At 37.1% G+C, this 22,148-nt stretch overlaps 1 protein-coding gene across 1 annotated transcript in view; it reads right to left on the reverse strand.

Annotated features, from left to right (window-relative positions):
- Positions 1 to 22,148, reverse strand: part of ADGRL3 (adhesion G protein-coupled receptor L3) — a 373,586-nt gene that overhangs the window by 102,768 nt on the left and 248,670 nt on the right. Inside the window, exons 12-14 of the mRNA XM_036763952.1 lie at positions 20,736 to 20,945; positions 17,710 to 17,930; positions 1,144 to 1,210 (exon numbers count right to left, since the gene is read on the reverse strand). Coding sequence (XP_036619847.1) covers positions 1,144 to 1,210; positions 17,710 to 17,930; positions 20,736 to 20,945 — 498 coding nt within the window. The remainder of the gene's footprint in view (positions 1 to 1,143; positions 1,211 to 17,709; positions 17,931 to 20,735; positions 20,946 to 22,148) is intronic.

The raw sequence follows: 22,148 nt of genomic DNA on the forward strand, positions 1-22,148 counted from the left end.
ACTTTGGGGCCAACTACACATAAAGAGAGAAGCAATCATGATGTCAAAAGAAGTGGTCCAAATTATGTTGTAGAAAATCAAAACAAAACCAAACATTGAACAGCTCTTTTCTTTCTCTGTGGAGTATATTTAAAATAAAAGTTAATACATGTTTCTTATCAAATTTGCACTGATGATATTCCCAAAATAATCATCACAAGTTGCAATGTTCAAACATTGCATTATGCAAAAGGTCTAAATACAAAAACCTGAGTAGATTCTAGAATAATCGGTATGCAGGATTGTAAAAGTCATCTTAGTTTCTAGTCTCAGGCAGAATTTATGTAGGGTAGTAGAGAAAACTAATCGCTGAAATTATTAGATCCAGAAGGCTCAGTAATATGCAGAAATGCACTTTAAAAAATCCTAAAATCCTTGTCTAGTTTTTCATATCACAGATAAATGTGACCTATAAAGACAATCGCATTTTGAATCTCTCTTCCTTTTTAACTCATCTATAGTGCAAGTCAAGTAGCTTTGGATGCTTCTTCACCTATCAATATTCTACTTAACACTTCAACAATTCATGAAGAAGAAGAAGAAAAAAAAACTATATCAAGTTAGATTAATTTCTTTTTTCTTACATTACTTTTTGCTGTGAAGACATTGTCTTATTAATCATGAAATTCATTGACTTCATGTGAAGAAAAAATTAGGATTTCTCCTTTTCTCCTCTCCCTAACTTTTGAGTATGATTTTATTACTCATGCCAATTGCCTTGGTGACACAAATCTGAATTGTTTGATGCTTTAAAATTCAGAAATGAAAAGTATCATTGGATCAAAATACAAACTAGTTTTTTTTTTCTTTTTTTTCCCCTAAGGCTAGAGCAGAATAGGCTTTCTAGCCTAGTTTCCTAAAAGTCCACCAAGCTGTGCACATTGTTTCCGCTGCATGTTTTCTTCTCCCAACAGATTTGATCAAGTATTTTATAATGCAAAGATATTCCCATAATGAACGTCTAATTGCTTGAGTTAGGTGGGGTCAAATAAGCACATGCTTTCCCCCAAATTAATCTATGTAAATTAAAGATATACAGTAAGGGAACAGTGAAAGTTTTCTTTTTTGACCTGGGAGATGGAGTAGTTAATTAGGAGTTCTTACCATGATTATCAAGGTCGCTGGTCCTATAAAGCTCCAAATGAAGTAGGTGTCAAGCCGGAGCCAACATCTGTAATGAAACACAAGGGACAGGAGGCATTCAAGGACTACACATGGGACATATATCAAGAGTGAACGAGTGACAGAGAAGAATGTGAGCTGCAAAGTATTCCATTGGGAGACAGGAAATATTACATTGCTTGTTCATTTAAATGTTGAATTATGTGCCCAATTTCTGACAGCACTGTTGATGGAGTAAGATAATTACCTCTGGAGGAAGTGAGGACAAAATGGTATTGGACTTAGTTGCTAAGGCCCTTTGTGTCTGTCGTAGAAACCTTAACCCCAACCTCCCCTGCCCCAAAAGGCAAACACAGCATTAGATCTTGTAGCCTTAAGCTATCCTTTTCTCTCCAATTATGGTACCACATAGCCTGTCTACCACCTGTCAAGTGGGGTGACATTTTCCTGTCAAGAAGATCTGAGAAAAGTCAGTACAAAAGGAAATAATTTTGTATAGAAGATTGTGGTTTAATTAGGTTGGGCAGTCAACCTTTAAAGCTTTTTAGATCTAAAAAGTGCATTGTTACCACTTAATGCATCTAGGGCTGCAAATGATCTTCAGCATCACATGAAATTGATTCATGACCTAAAACTAAATTATTAATCACCTAATTTCAGCTACATTTAATACACCCCCAATTCTAAAGGCCTCTGGGAAATTACATTTTCATTCTTCAGGATGACAGGAAGACAAAATAGAGGAAACTTGTTATGTGACAGATGAATGTAAATTTTGGCAAATTATATGATGCTAGAAATAATAATATCTTGCGTTATTTGTAATTGTGCCATGTTTGCCGGCATAATTAAAAGAGTAAACAACTACAATGGTAAACATCAATTAGTAGTCTGGCAAGTGGGCTCAACAGAAAAAAAAAACACCAAGTGTTCAGTACTTCTGCAATTATAAAACTACAAAAAATAATAGAACATTTTTTTCTAACATCAAGTAATGTGGTAGTATATAAAAGTCATATTTTTAGATCACACAATAACAACTAAGAAAGGAATCTAATTTCTATTCAGTCAACAAATGATTGTATTTGGTTTTTAATGTATCAGTTTATAAAAACCACAGAATTGGAAAACTTCATGGCCCCCAAACCCACTGTGATGGTGAAAATAAGAGGCATATAAATTCAAATCATTAAGGAACTTACTGCTTACATGTATCTACATGTGTGTGTGTGTGTGTGTGTGTGTACACACACACACACACACACACACACATAAATCTGGGTTAGGTTTATCATCATAAATGTAGTAACTCTAGTTTGAAGGGAAAAAAAGAATAATCAAACAAGCACTAAAGATAACATGTCTAAGTTGATGTGAACAGGCCAACTTGTGTGTGTGTGTGTGTGTGTGTGTGTGTGTGTGTGTGTTTCAGCTTCTATAGAGAATTTCAAGCAACATTTTATATAATGATTGATTTTCCTATAAGCATAATTCAAACTAACCAGTCTGTATAGTCTTGTGCTACAGCTAATTACAGATCCCTAATTTCAAATACCTTTGAGGGTCTCAGTTTCCTTATCTACAAGCAATTTAGACCAGACAATCACTAAGGTCCACTCTGGTTTTTTGATGCTGATTTACAGAAGTCTTCTGCAGATGGATGGTTTATCTGAACCAGAAGGAGGGATCACAAATTTTGAGCTAGAGGAGAGGTTAAAAGATATTCATCCCAATCCTCTCATTTTACAGATGAGAAAACTGAAGTCCTGAATATTTAAGTGACATGCTCGATGTCATCCATATAGTAAGTCACAGAGATATGTTTTGAATAAATCCTCTGACTCCACTTCCAATGCTCCTTCCACTATACATGCTGCCTGCCTCTTCTCCAGGGGTCCTTAAGAATAAGACATGCTCTGATCTCTTTTCACAATGAATAGGAAACCAGTCACCACCACAGTTATGGAGGAGGAGATGGAGCAACACGTGGTTGGACCACAACTGGAATATTGGGTTTTGTTATGGGAACACATTGTTAGAACAACACTGATGAGATGGATTGTGCCAAGGGAAGGAAAAACACGATGGGGAAGGGATTCAAACCCAGGTCAGGTGAAGATTAGTCAAAGGAAAGGAGAGGCAGCATAGTAGAATGGAAAGCGTGCCAAGTATGGAATTGAGTAAAACCTCTGATCCTACTACTTTTAGACTGTCCAAATCATTCAGCCTCTCAGGGTTTCAGTTTCTTTATCTGCTAAAAGTGTGTGCGGTTTTATACGATCTCTGAGGTTCCTTGCAGCTCTAAATGTATGATCTTATGAAGTGAGTTTATTGAATCTATAGAAAAAAAAGAGACTTGGGGGAATGGGAGTGAATAATTTTTTTTTCGAGTATTTGAAAGCTATCATGTGGAAGAGGGTATATAGTCTTGTTCTGCTTGAGGACTCAGAAAAATAGAAGATATAGGAAGGAAAGAATTCCCTATCAATTCCTTCTTCCTTTAATCCATCAGCACATACATGACCTCATCTGTATAGGTACTGTCTCTACCAGAGCAGAATGTAGTTCTACTTATGGCAGTCCAGAATAGGTTGCCTTCTAAGATCATGCCTTCAGGCAGTTGCTGAGTGGGCATTTATGTCAAGGGTGTTGTAGGTGGGATGGTTCAGGTGGTGATCAGAATGGATGGCCTTCACATTTGCTTCCAATTCTGAGGTTCTCTGATTTTATCTGCGTGTTACTACCAAGCTCCCTTCCCACCACAAGCTAATGGGTTGGCCTCCACAGCTATAGTGAAATGCCCATTCTCCCTTTTGAAAACAGGAAGACTACAAGATTACTCCCTCAAAACCCAACCCTTTATGTGGCTGAACCATAGAAATATACACGCGAAGGGTAATGTTAAAGAATATCATTATAAGTTTAGTTCAGTTGCATTATAGGCTAAATGAGTTAAACTGGAAAGATATACATACCTTATAATATTTCAGGAAAAAAATGTCTAGCCTCCAAACAACCAAACAGTAAATTGGAAGACAATCTGCTTATAAATCTAGAGTTATATGTTCATATAACATTTCATTTTCATTTTGTGATTTTTTCACCTAAGTAGGAAATTTTTATATTTTTAAAATAGGTCTTTTCAGGTTATTAGTTGTTGGGCGAAAATAAAATAAAGTCCCTGTACTTAGAAGTCTGCACTTTTATTTAGTGAGAGTACTATTTAGCTTGCCTAATGTTTCATTCTGAAATAAAATTGCTAACTTCAATTTTTTTGTATGGCTTTCTGCCGATCATGAAATTGGCATTGCACTTGAGAATATTATTTTCATTCTCAAGAGAATTCTTTGAAAATTTTGTTTTGTACAATAGGCTCAAGATTGTATTGTAACTTCAAAAAGCATAAACATCTGCCAAGAAGTTCAGCAGGGATAAGAAGCTTGTTCCTTGTCTGAATTGAGTGGATGAAGAGGGAAAAATTTAAATATACAAAGTAAATTGCTTTTCTCTGAGTACTCTGAGTTTTACTATCTCCAGGAAGGCAGTGTGGCAAAAATTTGAGTTTGCTTTGATTGCCATATGGTCACACCTGCTGTTGTTTTTGGCCACATGCTGACTTATAGAGGCTTTTGCATCTATTCTTTCTCCTGTTAACTACTTCACAAGTTTTTGAATGATTCCTGCCCCAGATCACTATGTTATTCTGTATAATGAACCCACCTTGGCTCTATGGTACAGTCAGTTCTGTATATGATGTGAATATCAAAATGCATTTATTCCTCTGAAAGGCACATTCAGAGAGTGTTTGCTGACAGGCAATGATAGGATGGCACAAGTATAGAGAGTTTAAGATGCTGAGCGATGTATGGGACAATGAATGTAGGATAGCAAGTCCTTGAGGTTATGAACACGTATCTGGAGATCTGCCATAAGTGTCTATATGTCATCATACTGTTCACACATAATAGTCCTACCTACAAATGACCAATGTGTTTACTTTACCACGTTTGTCCTCAAATTAGAACACTAATTGTCTTCTTTAGGACAAAAGAATTCATAGATGACTTGGAATGGTGACAGGTCAAGCTATTTCCTTGTTAATAATATTCTAGTTTAAAAAATACACCTAATTTTTAGAGAGCTGTGGATATAATACTTGGAGATGCAAAAGGAATATTATATTCCTTTTTTTAAAAGTACATATGACTTTGATTTTTCTTGGACTGTTTTAAAGCTGATAAATTGAATGAATCCTGACTATTTGATGTTTTTAATTGAAGAAACATAAGTAACCTTTCATTCTAGATAATATCACCACGTACATAAAAGATTCATCTGATAGAACTTTGAGTCCAAAGAGAGACATAGTCATACTGTGGGGCCCAGTGGTCCCCAAGTAGATATTGCCTCTCAAGTTACTTTCACTTTTATGTGTATTGTAACTACTTTTTCTAGATGGGCAAAGTGGAAAAGGACCAAAAGAATCTATTAGCAGAGAATTCCTGCATTAAATTGCTGAGTTCAAATATTTCCCCTTCTTTTTATTCAAATTATCATTGAGAACTTTTTTCAAAGATTTTATTTTCATTACACTGAGAAAAAAGATCAAAATCTACGTGATTTTTATTGTTGAAGTCATACTTTAAGCCATCAAAAGTTAAGTTAAATCAATCCTTACTCAAAATTCAACTATCTGGAACACTATCTGAACAACTGTTTCATAATTTTCTTACACTAATAATATCACCAGAAACTTTGGCTTCTTGTTTCTAATGTTACTAAGGGACTATTTTGGACTGCCTTTTTTCTGATTGCTTAATTTCCTTCTATTCATAGTGACAAATGCTTATATTGTCAAAGGATTTTTTTTTGCTTTTTTGGCGGGGAGGAGGTGGAGGGAAAGGGAAAAATCATTTATTAAGCACTTACTATGTGCTAGAAGCTGTACTAAGCTCTTTTTTACAAATACTACTTAATTTGATAATATTTGTTCCAGGCATTGTTCTAGGAACCAGTGGTACAAAAATGCATAGTTCCAGCCCCAAGTAAATTTATATTTTATTAGGGGAAACAACACATGGATTTATGATGATATACAAAGTAAACACAAAGTAATGGGGCATAAAATTTATGGAAAAGTAATTTAACATGTTCTTGATGGCAGCTTTTGTTTTCTTATATATGGCTTAATAACCTCATTTTCTTTGTTGCAGATATAAATATGTCTATCATTTTTAGATACATAAATGTATGTATATATTGATATGAATTTGCACACACAGATATACACATATACATGTGTATATTAAATATGTGTGTATGTGCGTGTGTGTGTATGTATAAAATCTCCCTCCATGAAAGTTCTACTCTGAAACCTCATCATGGTATGAAAAGGACCAAAGACTATTGCTGTTAAGCCCTGGAAAGTATGATAAAATTAGAGAGGCCCTGAGTATGATCTAGTGCCGGATGGAATGTAGGTCTGTCATTCCAGGACCAGCCAATCTGAATTTTGAAAGGATCATTTACTATGGTGGATTTTTTGGTCATAAGCCTTGAAGCCCATCTATTAAGTCATGGTGAGATTCCGATTTTTATTGGTGGAAGGATTCTCCACTGTGACAAAATCATTGAGACTTGTAAAAAAAGACATGGACAGGTATGGACAAAGCATCTATAGTTATTTTTTATAGCTATCATTTAATTTTTGGTTATCACATAGGAAATTCTATCAGACAGGAAGTCATGGAATGGGTATATGTGTGTTTAAAAAACAAAACAAAAGTTGCTATAGCGGATAAAGAGTCAATCTCAGAGTGAAGAAAATGTATTCAAATCTTCCCTTTAACATTTATGGTTGTGTGGCCCTGGGCAAGTCAACTAACCTTTGTCGGCCTCAGTTTTCTCATCTGTAAAATGGTGTCAATAATAGCACCTACTTCCAAAGGTAGGATAAAATGAAATAAGATATGTGAGGAGCTTTGCAAAACACAAAGTCTCACATATGGCATGCTTATTCTCATTATTGTTTTCTCATTGTCCCCAGGCCACTCTAAAAACCTACGTTACAGAAGATGGTGTCTGGAAAGCAGAGACATGCACGAGCTCCCTGCCAAGTCCCTCCAAAAGCCTATAAAAATGGCTCTGAACAAATTCTAGAACTGCAGAACTCACAAAACAGCAGAGGGAAGCAGGACTCCAGCTCAGGACAGCCTGGATGGTCGCTGGGTGAGGTCTATCACATGGAGCTGGGAGCGAAGGGGAGCAGAACCCAGAGTGGGCAAGGGCAGGCAGGACCAAGCAGACTGGGAGCCCAGCAGAACAGGCCCTAGCACCCTGAATCAGTGAGCTGTGGCAGTTACAAGACTTTTCAACCCACAAACACCAAAAACCACAGAGAAGGTTAGTGGGAAAAGCTGTGGGGGCAGAATGAAAGGAGTTTGGGGTTTGGCCACAGTGGGGAGCATGGGGCACTGGGGGTGGTGCAGCTACAGAACTACAGATGCAGGTGCTTCTGGCCCCAGGCCCACCTGGTGGGAGGAATCAAGTGACAGATCTGTGTGTGAGTGCAGAGCCTGCTTAAGATCTGAGTGGTGTTCTGGGTTGGCGGTTCTTGGGGGAGGAGGAGTGCTGGTGTGGTAGAGCTGGCTGTATAGAAATAGCTTTGAAAACAATGCACTGAATATGAAGGGATGATAACTAAAAAAATCAAATTAAGGGTTGAGAGAGGAATATATTAAGAGAGGGAGAAAGGGAGAGATAAAATGGGGTAAATTATCTCGCATAAAAGTGGCAAGAAAAAGCAGTTCTGTGGGAAGGGAAGAGGGGGTAGGTGAGGGGGAATGAGTGAATCTTTCTCTCATTGGATTTGACCTGAGGAGGAAATAACATACACACTCAATTGGGTATCTTACCCCACAGGAAAGAAGGAGGAAGAAGATAAAAAAGGGGGGACAATAGAAGGGAGGGCAGATAGGGGGAAGAGGTAATCAAAAATAAACACTTTGGAAAAGGGACAGGGGGTCAAGGGAGAAAATTCATTAAAGGGGGATAGGTTAGGAAGGAGCAAAATATAGTTAGTGTTTCACAACATGAAATTCCACATCTATAGTTGAAAGCTCACTGAGATGAGGAATTCATAATTTGGCTTTTCTGCCAATTCACAATGACTGGCTTATCAAATAAATCTTTAAAAAATGTTAAGATTTTTACTCCTGACCAAGCTACTACCAAACATACATATATTAATATGCCTTCTTCAGGCATGTGTTTCATCCTATGGGCTCTGAGTGCTGAGAGGGAACACTGCATATGATGAATAAAGAAACACAATGGAGACTTGAGAAGTTCTCAAAATGAAAACTATGTTTTTTTTGGAGAATGTAGAAAATACTTAAATACTTAATTGGGTAGTTAATTGCGTGATATGTCTATCTGTATGAATGTCCACAAGAACCTTAGTATAGGGCTTGGTTAAACCACATCACTTATAATTTCACGGTTAAATGATTAGAAATTATTTAAAGCTTTCTCCACTGTCTACTTAGCACCTCTTTCTAGCAAAATATTTAAATTAAGTAAGAGAAGGACTTGTCAAAGTGAAGAAATTACTGGGGACTTTTAAAGTGGGGAAATGTAAAGGTGAGGCTAATCCTCTCAGACCTGTGCATCTATCTTTTATGCAGCTGAACCAGGAGGCTAAAACTAAATTTAAGACCCAATTGATGATTTATTTCTACTATTAGATCATAAAACTTGCTTTCAATTATTTTTAAGAGCTTGAATTTTCTTACATTGCTCAAAGAAGGTCTGAACTGTCATAAATGTTCCTGACCTAACATATTTCTATCTGAAAACCATTATCAGCTTTTCCAGCACCACTTTTGAAGCCCAGGCTACTCTGCAGGCTTTGGATCCCCTGCTTCATCACAGCTGGATCCTTTTGTCTCTTTTTTGGTACATTCAACATAGGTTGGAGAAAATGGTATAACAGAAGTGTGAATGTTTCTGATATTAAACTATTCTGCATTTTAGATAATGTTGGGTAATCAACATTTAGAGGTCCTGATTAGTTTTAGATCATAAAACCAAAGTGATTAGTACATAATTTCTAAATCTATCCAGTCTAAACTACCGCTAAAAATCAATGCCAGCCTTTTTCTATAATTAAGCTTATGATAATATCAGTATTGAAAGATTATTTCTGGGTGTCAAGATGCACAGTAGAGCAAGAGAGATGAAGGCATGCCACTAAAATACATGAAAAACAAATAAATTAAATGGAAACAAATGGAAATTTTCCACAGTATAATTTGGACATGTGGTCCATTAACAAGAAGATTAAAAAAAACTACACTGAGTTCCTAAGTTGATCTTTTTAGAGACTTGATTATTGTGAACAAATGTTATTCTAAAATGAATTCTAAAATGCCAGTAATCCTAAAAGCCTTATTTAAGCAAACAGAAAAAAAATAGAAAAAAAATCTTCTGCCTGCATTACAAATTGATGATAAACTAAGCACCTTCTCAAAATCAAATTATGCATGCTTTATGTTTCATTCCTTGCACATAATAATCAGCTCAACTGCACTAATAGTATTACACTGAGAAATACATCACCATCCATCAGCCAGATGGAAGAGAGCTACCTATCTCTACATCAAAGTACCATTTATCCCACCTGCTTAACCAAGACTCCCTCCTATCTGAATCTTAGCTATATCCTCTTGTGTGATTCACTCCCTTCCTGAAGACATAAATTATTATTAAGGGTTTCAGAAATGAAATAGCATCATCATCATTAATTTGATGAAGCACAATTAAGTCTATTGGACAGGAAAACCAAGTTCAAAAGACAGAAAGCTACAGAGATAATACTCAACTTAATCTAATAGGGTTTTACAAAATGACAAAAAAAATTTTTCATTGTATGCAGCTTAAAAGGTTTTGCGTTGAATGTTCTGTTTATGATTTACAGAATTCAAAACAGAAGGAAAAAGGAGAATAGTCATTAAGTTCTTAAAATACACAATAACCTTCCAGACCACAAATGTTTTCAGTAATAGTACTAGCAGGAATTCACTAAATATTGGCTGAAAAAATTGCTTTGAGTTAGGAAAGACCAAAGCATATATCAGGCTATGGAATTGGCATGTCTGCCTGAAAAATAACAAAGAACAAAACAGATAATATTAATTACGAGACATGTAAGTAGGAGACTGAAATAAGAACAGAGCCATATGGAGAGAAGAGAGTGGGAAATGCCACATGGCAGTTGGAAAAGAACAGGAAGAGAGAAAAAGAAGAGGGATCAGGAGTACACATATAGGTTTAATAGTGTGTGTAGGGTGGTGGGGGGAGAGTAAAGAGAAAAAGGGAAAACAACACAACTTCAGAGAGAACATTTAAAAGACATTTTAAAATCCATTGGTCTTCCTTTCCTACTAAGTAAATAACCTTCTGAGATTTTTGATGAAAACGCAGTCCATTCAATTCAGCTTTTTAAGTAAACACAATTGACTGAGATTCTAACTAATGTTTCCCTTTCTTCACCTGTTTCTGATATTGAGGCATCAGCAAAACACAGAGAAGGAAGCAGTGTTGGCTAAAATCCCAAAGATCAAAAACTTAAATTGTTTTTCATTTATTCTGAAGATCTTTCTTCTGACAATTTATTGACAATGCATACATGAGAAATAATTGAATTGCTGAATTCTTTATGACTGCCTGTGATAGATAATGTTAATGTTATTTTCTCCCATTCTCTCTCTCTCTCTCTCTCTCTCTCTCTCTCTCAACCTCCCTTTATCTTGAATCTATTTTACCTCTCTGTTGAGGAGAAATTCACAAAGTGAACTGTTATTAAAGTTTTAACTTTAGGCTGGGAAATAAATTAACTCCAATTCCAACACAGCCTTAGCTACATGAAGAGAGACCAACTAGCTAGAGAGCAGGGTATGAAGGCAATGCTGGCCAAATTTTAAGCATGTCAAGAAACTAGAAATGACTGATCACCAACAAACATCTTTCCACTCTCCAGGAAAGTGCTTCTCAATAGAAAAAAAGGGTAAGGTGAAAACAACTCAAGTGACTTGGAGAAGAAACATGAAGGAATGGAATGAGCAATGGACTTGGACTATAGGAAGACTGTTTCTTTTTCAGTCCTATTTCAGACAGTTTTACTAGCTATATGTGCATGGGGAAGGCAGTAAAAGTCCCAGAGTCTCAATTTCCTTATGTATAAAATGGGGATAATCACACCAGTAAGTATCTCCCTCACGCCATTGCGGTTGGGAGCATCAAATGGCCTATGTAAAGCACTTTGCTAATTTTGAAGTGGTAAATAATAGTCATTTGCTACTAAAACCTAATACACTTGGAAACTGGACCAGAAACAGAAAATCCAGTCCACAGTTTGCTGCATATCCTTGGGGGTAATTGTAGCTGTGTGTTCCTATCAACTTAAGTGGCCTGCTCTTCATCTCTCCATCATCATTGTAACTGGGCAGAGCAAGATATAAAAAGAAAGTGATGGCTGTGGCATTCTATTTCCCATGTCTGGAATACTCTCCCTCCTCCATTCCAGCTACTGACCTCCTTGACTTCCTTTAAGTCCCAACTAAAATCCCACCTTCTAGAGGAAGCTTTCCCCAAACCCTCTTACTTGTAGGGCCTTCCCTTTGTTTATTATTTCCTATTTTCCTGGATATAGCTTGCTTTTGTTTTTTGGAGGTGTGCAGGTAGGGCAATTGGGGTTAAGTGACTTGCCCAAAGTCACACAGCTAGCAAGTGTGTCGAGAGTCTGAGGCTGGATTTGAACCCAGGTCCTCCTGACTCCAAGGCCAGTGCTCTACTCACTGTGCCACCTAGTTGCCCATATAGCTTGCTTTTAATGTATTTGTTTGCATGTTATTGCCCCACCCTCCCCACCACCCACATTGTCAGCTCCTTAAAGGCAGAGAACTGTCTTTTGTCTCTGTGTATTCCTAGAACTTAGCACAGTGTCCACCACATACGTTGTTTAGTCACTTTTCAGTCATGTCCAACTCCTTATGACCTATTATAGAGTTTTCTTGGCAGAGATACAGGAGTGGTTCCAATTTCTTTCTCCAGCTCATTTTACAGATGAGGAAACTGAGGCAAAAAACATTAAGTGACTTGCCAAGGGTCACACAGCTACTAAGTATCTGAGGCCGGATTTGAACTCAAAAGATGACTCTAGACCCACTGCTCTATCCCTTGTATCTCCTAGGTGCCGTGTCTGACACATAGTTGACATTTAATAAATATTTATTGATGGATTTATCAATTGGTGATATGCTTTTATGAATTTAATAAAGCTGGTATCCAGAGAATGGATACGTATGTGTGTGTGTGTGTGTGTGTTTATGGAAAAAAAAGAGAACAGGAGAGGAGAAAAAAGTAAAGAGCAGAGAAGATAGAGAAGGTTCAAGATATTGGCCAAGAAGCTCAAGATTGGAATTTATTTGAAATCAGGTAGAGTGTCAGGGGCGGAGCCAAGATGGCAGCTGGAAAGCAGGGACTAGCTTGAGCTCCCCACCAAGTCCCTCCAAAAACCTATAAAAATGGCTCTGAACCAATTCTAGAACTGCAGAACCCATAAAATAGCAGAGGGAAGCAGGGCTCCAGCCCAGGACAGCCTGGATGGTTGCTGGGTGAGGTCTATCACGCAGGGAACTGGAAGCGGAGAGGGGCAGAGCCCAGTGTTGGCCGTGCGGACCAACCAGACCAGGAGCCAGGTGGAGCAGGCCCTAGCACCCTGAATCAGTAAGCTGTGGCAGTTGCCAGACTTCTCAAACCACAAACACCAAAGACAACACAGAAGGTTAGTGGGAAAAGCTGCTAGGGACAGAGTAAAGGAAGGAGTTCGGGATTCGGCCATGGCCCCGGGGGCAGTGGAGGTGGGGCAGCTACAGAACTACAGCTGCAGTTGCTTCTGTCCCCAGGCCCACCTGGTGGGAAGAATTAGGTAGGGGATCAGAGCAGGAGTGCAGAGCCTGCTAAAGATCTGAGTCCAGTCTGGGTTGGGGGTTCTTGGGGTAGGGGGAGTGCTGGTGTGGCAGAGCTGGCTGTAGTAGCTCTGAAAACAACAGCGCATCCCCTCAAGCTTGGAACATAGTACTCTTTACTCTACAAGCAGTCATACCCCAATGAAAAACTCAAGGGTCAAGTAAGATGGCTGGGAACATGGCTAGGCAGTGGAAATGCACCCAGATTCAGTCTCAGACTTTGGAATCTTTCTTTGGTGACAAAGAAAACCAAAACATACAGTCAGAAGAAGTCAACAAAGTCAAAGAGCCTACAACAAAATCCTCCAAGAAAAACATGAACTGGTCTCAGGCCATGGAAGAGCTCAAAAAGGAGTTGGAAAAGCAAGTTAGAGAAGTAGAGGAAAAATTGGGAAGAGAAATGAGAATGATGTGAGAAAACCATGAAAAACAAGTCAATGACTTGCTGAAGGAGACTCAAAAAATATTGAAGAAAACAACACCTTAAAAATAGACTAACTCAAATGGCAAAAGAGTCCCAAAAAGCCAATGAGGAGAAGAATGCCTTGAAAGGCAGAATTAGCCAAATGGAAAAGGAGGTCCAAAAGAGCACTGAAGAAAATACTACCTTAAAAATTAGATTGGAGCAAGTGGAAGCTAGTGACTTTATGAGAAATCAAGATATTATAAAACAGAACCAAAGGAATGAAAAAGTGGAAGACAATGTCAAATATCTCATTAGAAAAACCACTGACCTGGAAAATAGATCCAGGAGAGATAATTTAAAAATTACTGGACTACCTGAAAGCCATGATCAAAAAAAGAGCCTAGATATCATCTTTCAAGAAATGATCAAGGAGAACTGCCCTGATATTCTAGAGCCACAGGCAAAATCGAAATTGAAAGAATCCACTGATTGTCTCCTCAAATAGATCCCAAAAAGAAATCTCCTAGGAATATTTTTGCCAAATTCCAGAGCTCCCAGATCAAGGAGTAAATATTGCAAGCAGCCAGAAAGAAACAATTTGAGTATTGTGGAAACACAATCAGAATAACCTAAGATCTAGAAGCTTCTACATTAAGAGATCGAAGGGCTTGGAATACGATATTCTGGAGGTCAGTGGAGCTAGGATTAAAACCAAGAATCACCTACCCAGCAAAACTGAGTATCATGCTCCAAGGCAAAATGCAGATTTTCAATAAAATAGAGAACTTTCAAGCTTTCTCAGTGAAAAGACCAGAGCTGAATAGAAAATTTGACTTTCAAACACAAGAATCAAGAGAAGCATGAAAAGGTAATCAAAAAAAGAAATTGCAAAGTATTTACTAAAGTTGACCTGTTTTGTTTACATTCCTACATGGAAAGGTGATGTGTATGATTCGTGAGGCCTTAGTATTAGAGTACCTGAAGGGAATATGCATATATATTTATATGTATATATATATATATGTGAATGTATATATATGCATGTGTGTATGTATGTGTATATGTATGTGTATATATACATATATATATAGAGAGAGTGCACAGGGTGAGTTGAATATGAAGGGATGATATCTAAAAGAAATAAAATCAAATTAAGGGATGAGAGAGGAATATATTGAGAGAGGGAGAAAGGGAGAGATAGAATGGGGCAAATTACCTCACATAAAAGTGGCAAGAAAAAGCAGTTCTGTAGGAAGGGAAGAGAAGGCAGGTGAGGGGGAATAAGTGAATCTTGCTCTCATCAGATTTGACCTGAGGAGGGAATACCATACACACTCAATTGGGTATCTTACCCCACAGGAAAGAAGGAGGAAGAAGATAAAAAAGGGGGGGATGATAGAAGGGAGGGCAGATGGGGGAGGAGGTAATCAAAAACAACACTTTCCAAAAGGGACAGGTCAAGGGAGAAAATTCAATAAAGGGGGTTGGGTTAGGTTAGGAAGGAGCAAAACATAGTTAGTCTTTCACAACATGAGTATTGTGGAAGGGTTATACATGATGATATGCATGTGGCCTATGCTGAATTGCTTGACTTCTTAGGGAGGGTGGGTGGGGAGGGAAGAGAGGAGAGAATTTGGGACTCAAAGTTTTAAAAACAGATGTTCAAAAACAACAAAAAACGTTTTTGCATGCAACTAGAAAATAAGATACAGAGGCAATGGGGCATAGAAATTTATCTTGCCCTACAAGAAAGGAAGGGAAAAGGGGATAGGAGGAGACTGGGGTGACAGAATGGAGGGCTGACTGCGGAACGGGGCAACCAGATTATACTCCAGCTTGGAGTTGGGGGGGAGGGTAGAAATGGGGGGAAAATTTGTAATTCAAACTCTTGTGAAAATCAATGCTGAAAACTAAATATATTAAATAAATTAAATTTTAAAAAAAGAGAGACATCTCATATGTTCTCAAGTACTTTTCCCTTAAACTTTATACAACAAAGACATGGAGTAAGTTGTAGCCAAATGCTGCAGTGATTATACTGATCTGGGGAGACAGGCTTTCAGTATAATGTAGCTATATTCTGCCATGACCTTAGGCAAGCTGCTGTACCCCTCTGTGTCAATTAGTGTCTCCTTCCATTCTAACAATAAATGTAGATGTAAATGCCGTGCCTCACAGAGTCATTTTAAATGATTACCAAGAACTTTGCAAATAATGCCGTGCTATAAAAATCCAATAAAAATAAGTGCTTATTAATAAATAATAATTTGTAAGGTAAAAAAAAATCAGGTAGAGTTTCATTACAATTTCATGTTATGTTATGTTCTCTAGTTCTTTCAAGCATTTATTATTCCTCTGTGTGTCTTCTTCTATGGATATTCTTCTACATCTACTTTCCTCAACATTACAACAGACTTAACTCCATACATAGAACTTTGAAGTTTATAAAGCTCTTCCTTTGTGATAATAATGTGAAGGAGACAACACAAATATTATTATCCCTATTTTACAGATGGGGAAACATCTATAAAATCACAAACAGGATAACTTACTCAGGATTATACATTTAACAATTGTCAAAACTAGATTCTTAGCCCAGCTAGGCTTTAATTCAAGTGTTCTTTCTACTATGTCAAGCAGCATCCCTGTGTTCCTATCCTTTAAATTCATTAACACCCTTTCTACCACCACGTCTTGCATTTTACCAAGCAATTTTTAAAATTTACTATATCTCCGTGAGAATATGGACACTGTTGCCATAACATTGTCTTGTGGCTTACCAATTGGATAGCTACTCTCTTTATCCTTTAACCAAAGATTATAGTAACCTGCTTCCTGAAAGGAGATATGCCAAAATGCTGAATAAATATCAATCATGGCATGTGAATATTATCCCAAGCCAATTTCTTATTTTCATCATGATCAACATTATCTGCTCACTCCAATCTTTTCAAAAGAGTAACGTTCAGATAAAAACAGTCTGAGGACATTATTATTAAGATTACAGAAAAATCATTTTCAATTTATTTGTTGGCATTCAGATAGAAACAGACTTCAGAAAAGTCACTCAGCTCTTATTATCAATATATATTTAATGTTCTGTTGACTCAGAGGTTTGGATAAAATAACTGTTTTTGTGGTTAGATAAAAGTATTAGGATGTGAGTTTATCTCCTTTGGGTTCATAGAAAGTATACTTAAGACAATTCCAGTAGCAGACAGGATGATAAGAATGAAATACACCTCATCTTGTTCCCATGTGACTTGATTTCACCTGCTGTGTCCTTATAATTTGAAAACTTTTTGTTCCACAAAACTTGGAGATTATGCATATTTGGTATAGTGACTGCTACTAAAAACATTTCTGAAATTTTGTTAGCTTAATGTTATGTCTAAGTGATGGTGAGCAAGATTTGGCTTATTATCACTATGTATTCTTTGTTTTTGTTCACACCTGTGATTGTATTGGTACAGGCAGTTCTAAGAGAACTTCCTTTTTACTGATGCAAATCTGTAACTGTTTAACAGTTTATACCCTTAGAAAGTTGCCAGGGGCACTGAGAATGTAAGGGACTTGTCTGGGGTCACACAGTCAGAATGTATCAGAGACAGAAATTGAATCCTGATCTTTCTATGTGGCTAGCTATCTACTCTGCCACATTCCTTGGTGTGAGCTGCATTAAACTATATTTATAACACAATAAATGGTAACACTTCTCTGCCACCCTCCAACCCCCTTTCCACCAAAGCTTTATACTTCTAAATAGAATACTTTATTTGCCAATTGTGTATATGGTCTTGAAGAGGCAAAAATGTTTGTCAAATTGTCCTAAAACTCAATTCACTCTTTACACTTATTAAAATCTGGGAGAGGAAGATAGGGAAAGGGACAGAAAGAATAAATCATGGGAATTGTTCTAAGCCTTTTACTTTATAGTTTAAAAATGGTCAAGCACTCTAGTATACTAATTTAATTACTAAATTTGTTTCTCTACTTTCTTCCTTTACATCTGAGACAATTTAAAGATGGTTCCCAGGGAACCCTAAAAGTTTTATTTCAACTAGCCATAAAAGGAAGTGGGGGTCAGGGGCTAGGATGGGGGAGCAAACTCACACTTTATCTGTCCCATAACTCCTGTAGTCTACAGCTGCTGACACGGCAACGATGAGTGCTGGCATCCCATAGCCAACTAAATAGAAGTATTTTCTGCGTGAATGTTCACTCTCAAAAACTTCCACCAACATGATATAAAGCTGCACTCCTTCAAGGAACATCCAAGTGAAGGCAGCCAAGAAGAAGAAATGTAAGAGGGCAGCAAAGACTGCACAGGCAATCTGAGGAATAAATTAGATACATGGTTTACATGGAGGCAAAACAATGATCCAGAGAAATATATATGTACATATCACACATAATATATATAATATGGCATATACAATATGTTAAACATATAATATAAAATATAAGACGGTGATATATCTACAACATATATGTATATATACATATATAAAGATGCAATCTTTCTCAAACAAATATACATATATTGTACATACACACAAATATATCAGTTAAGGTGGGTTGAGGAGATCTGGGTAAGGCTTTAAAATATAGGTATTGAAAATGAATTTTAAATAACTAATCCATTCTCACTGCACTTAACACAAAATATTTTTTGACTTGCAGTTTTATAAATTAAAGTAAGTTTTGCAAAAACATTATAGCAAGAGAGAAAAAAGGGAACATGTTCTGATTCTGAAACCTGCTGCCCATCAACAAAGACAAAGACTAGAATGAAACATCTGTGCCCCTGCTACTACTAAACATTTAAAATATTTGTGGTATTCTAATGAAGCCCCTGGAATAGGGAGGGTATCAGAGGAAAAAGTCATCAAAATCAAACCTAAGAAAGTTTGTGGGACTAGAAGATGGGGCCAGGGAAGGTGAGTATTCATTAATTCTAAGATATAGCTATTATTCCATCTCTGCAGAACTGACAGCTAAGGCACCAAGAACAAGAGCTTGATTGAAGTTCTAACAAGAGACACAAGCCATGAAATGGTTGGAGAAAGTGAGCTGATGATTGGGGCTTGGAAGGATATGTCAAGCTGAGACAGCTCAAAAGACATTAGTGGATGGCCATTATGGTGACTCCAGTCCTAACTCTAGGGATCAGTTAGAACAAGAGGTAAAAAATTGTTTCATTTAAGAAGTAACTTTAACTAATGACCAGTAAGTATATTGTAGGCTGTTGCCATGGAGATAGTGAAAATAAAGTTTCTAGGGTGGGAGCTTTAGGAGGCATTCAAATACAGCCTCAGACACTTTTTAGCTGTGTGACCCTGGGCAAAACACTTTTACCTCTGCCTCAGTTTTCACATCTTTAAAACAGGGATAATGATAGCACCTACTTCCCAGGGTTGTTTGAGAATAAATTCTGAGATAAGTTTCTAAAGTAATTTGCAAACCTCAAACTGTTATATAGATGATGATGATATGAAATAGCTGTCATGGCAAAGTCAGTACAAACTTGACTAGAGCCCAGTGGAGAAGTCTTGGAACCCAGCCTAGCAAAATCATTCTCCACCAGGTTCTCCAGACAAGGTCTAGCCTGGAATTAGGAACCTCAGGTGTAGACAAAATGAGTGTGGATATGACATTTGTAACCTTTCTCCTTGGGAGTTTCTGATTTTAATAGGTCATGACAATACTTTAGGATACTGTTTGCCGCAGTCAGATAATTATAGCAGGCTCTAATGGCGATTTACTCAGGTTAAGAAATGACAAATTCAGGGGGAGAAATTAAAATTAGTAATATATAGTCACAATTCATACAGTCTTACAGGGGTTACTGGGATTATATTTATAAAGACATTTATGTCTACTTTGAACATAAAAGGCCCTTGAGGCTCTTTTACTTCTGATTTTCATGATGTTATTATGCTCACTACTAATCCAAGCTTATCTACCAAAATGCAAATACCTTATATAAAAGGGATAGTACATTTTATTAAAAGTCATTATCACATTAGCATGGATTTCTTCTTCAGTTCCCTCTCCTATATTAATTTCCCGGTGGGGGGGGGGAAGGACTAAATATGTAAATGCTAAGGAGAACTGGCAGGGAAAGAAAAAATTCCAGAGCTTGAGGGTAATATAGGAAGGGTAGGTTCTATTTAGCAAAAGGCAAAGTAGAAGAATCATAGGTGGTAAACAAAGGCAAACTCCATCTCTGGCCAGACCTAATCATTTCATCCCAATTTTTCATGATGCTCAATTTCGTTGATAGTGATTTTCAACAATCAGCCATTTGTTAATATTCAGGTGAAGATGGGATCTGCCATATCGGGTTACTATGTGTAAGCTCAGCAAATATAATATTCAAAGGAAATCATGCAGCATTTTAAACACATGTTAATAAGAGAGTGCAATAATAAGTTCTGGGAGAAAGAAAACAATTTTACATTTCTTGCTTTTTATACTTAAAATCTCAACTATCAATTTTTGTGATCAAAAACAGAATGCTCTATATTGTGAGGATCAGGAGGAGGAGAACTGCATTTCAGAACTTTTAAAAGAAAGCTCATTTTGATTGCTTATTCATATGTATACATTTTCCTGGGGAAAGCTGTCTCATTTATATGGGATAGTCAATTAAAAGTATAATGACTATAATTATATGTATTACCATCATTAATCATGAATGTGTAATCACAGCCATGAATACAACACAATTTTACCGTAAAATATTCCATACATATGGACATATATACTAGAGAACAGTATTAAGTTAATCCATTATGTTTAAGACTCCTAAATCTTGTGTTTTTAAAATCTTTCCACATCCCTTTTAGAAGCTCTTGTATGTATGAGAGCAAACATATACTGAATCTTAAAATATCAGTAAAGGTCTAAGGGAAATCAGGTAATTGGCTAAATCCACTTAGAATGTATTGCCCTTCTTTTGTGCTCTCTATTCCTTGAGTTTTCCTGAAAATTCTAGTGCCTGCTGTTTCTATTTTCTTAGTCAACTAAAGTGAATGGAACTGAAGTCATTTAACTAAAGTTCAAGAACAAAACAATCCCAGTAAGCAACAGGCAGAAAGCAGGTAAATCCAGTAATGCTATTCCAAGTGTCTTACTGGTTGGTCAGTTCGATTGATGCCAATCAAAAAGAGCAGCTCAGCTACAAAGAGGCTGATGCAGAGATTTTTATGGATGGTGTTCCGGTCACTCTGAAGGCCACGGAAAAAGCAGAAGGTGAAGATGCAAATCAGGAGGCAGACAAGGGACAGGAGAATTCCAACCCACGTAATCACATCCAGAAGAAGGTCATGGACTGCATCACTATGCTGAAAATACAATGGAGAAAAAGTCAGTCAGAAAAGTTGTATGTGATTTTAGCTATACAATCACAGAGATGTAGCTTAATTTTACTCCATTCATTAATTAACTTTCCCACAATGGACGCCTAATAAGTAATTCCTCATTATCTGAGTTTTCTTCTCACAGAATTCAAAATCCATTTCTTATTCTTTTTTTCCCTTTCATTTTTGTGGAGTCATATTGGAAAAGTCCCTGTTTAATTCAGAATCAGAATGTCAAAAACCTAAGAGTTGGAAGAAATCTTTTGGTTATCTAATCCTACTTTTGGACAGCTGCAATTCTTAGAAGGATTTTCCTTGAATTTGCCTCTTTGCAACTTTCACCCATTGTTTCTAGGTCAGCCTTTGGAGGCCAAGCAGAACTAATCTTTTTTCCTCTTTCATATAACGTTATATCCAAATACTTGAAAAACATATCATTTCTTACCTCCAACGTTTCCTCTTTACCAGGCTAAACACCCCCAATTCCTTCAACCGGCCCTCACAAAATCTGATCTTGAGGTCTTTCACTATCTTGGCCACTTTCCTCTAGACACTCTCCAGATTATAAATCTTCTTTCTAAAATACATTCTAGACACTAAAATTCTCTTAATACGGCCAAAGAGCTCATTAGCTTTCCTGGCTGACCATACTATTGACACATGTTGAAGTTCAGTCCATTAAGAGCCTTGAGATGTTTTGCAAATGGGCTTCTGTCTAACTGTATCCTTCTTATATTTGTGAAGTTAACTTTTTGACCCTTTTCAATTGTAGAAGTGTAAAAGACTCTGCTTTTGAGCAGCTCAACGTCTGATACAGGAGATAGTATGCAAACAGCTCTGTACAAATACTCTATATACAGGATAAAGTGGAAATAAAGGAAAGAACTAGAAGAATTAAGAAAGTCTTTCTATAGATTGTAAGGTTTTAACTGGGACTTGAAGAAAGCCAGAAAGCCAGGAGAAGAGATAAGAAGAGAAAGCATTCCAGGCATGGAGGACAGCCTGTGAAAATGCTTGGAGTTGGGAGTGGGGTGTCTTGTTTAAGGAAGATAAAAAAGGCCAGCATCACTGGATGTAGGGGGAGGGTCAAAGGCGTAAAAATGCTGGAAAGTAGAAGGGGGCAGGTTATTTTATATTTAACTGTGGAGGTGATAGGGATCCACTGGACTTTACTGAGTAGGGGTATGA

This window comes from Trichosurus vulpecula, chromosome 6 (genome assembly GCF_011100635.1).
Source record: "Trichosurus vulpecula isolate mTriVul1 chromosome 6, mTriVul1.pri, whole genome shotgun sequence".
Classification (NCBI taxonomy): Eukaryota; Metazoa; Chordata; class Mammalia; order Diprotodontia; family Phalangeridae; genus Trichosurus; species Trichosurus vulpecula.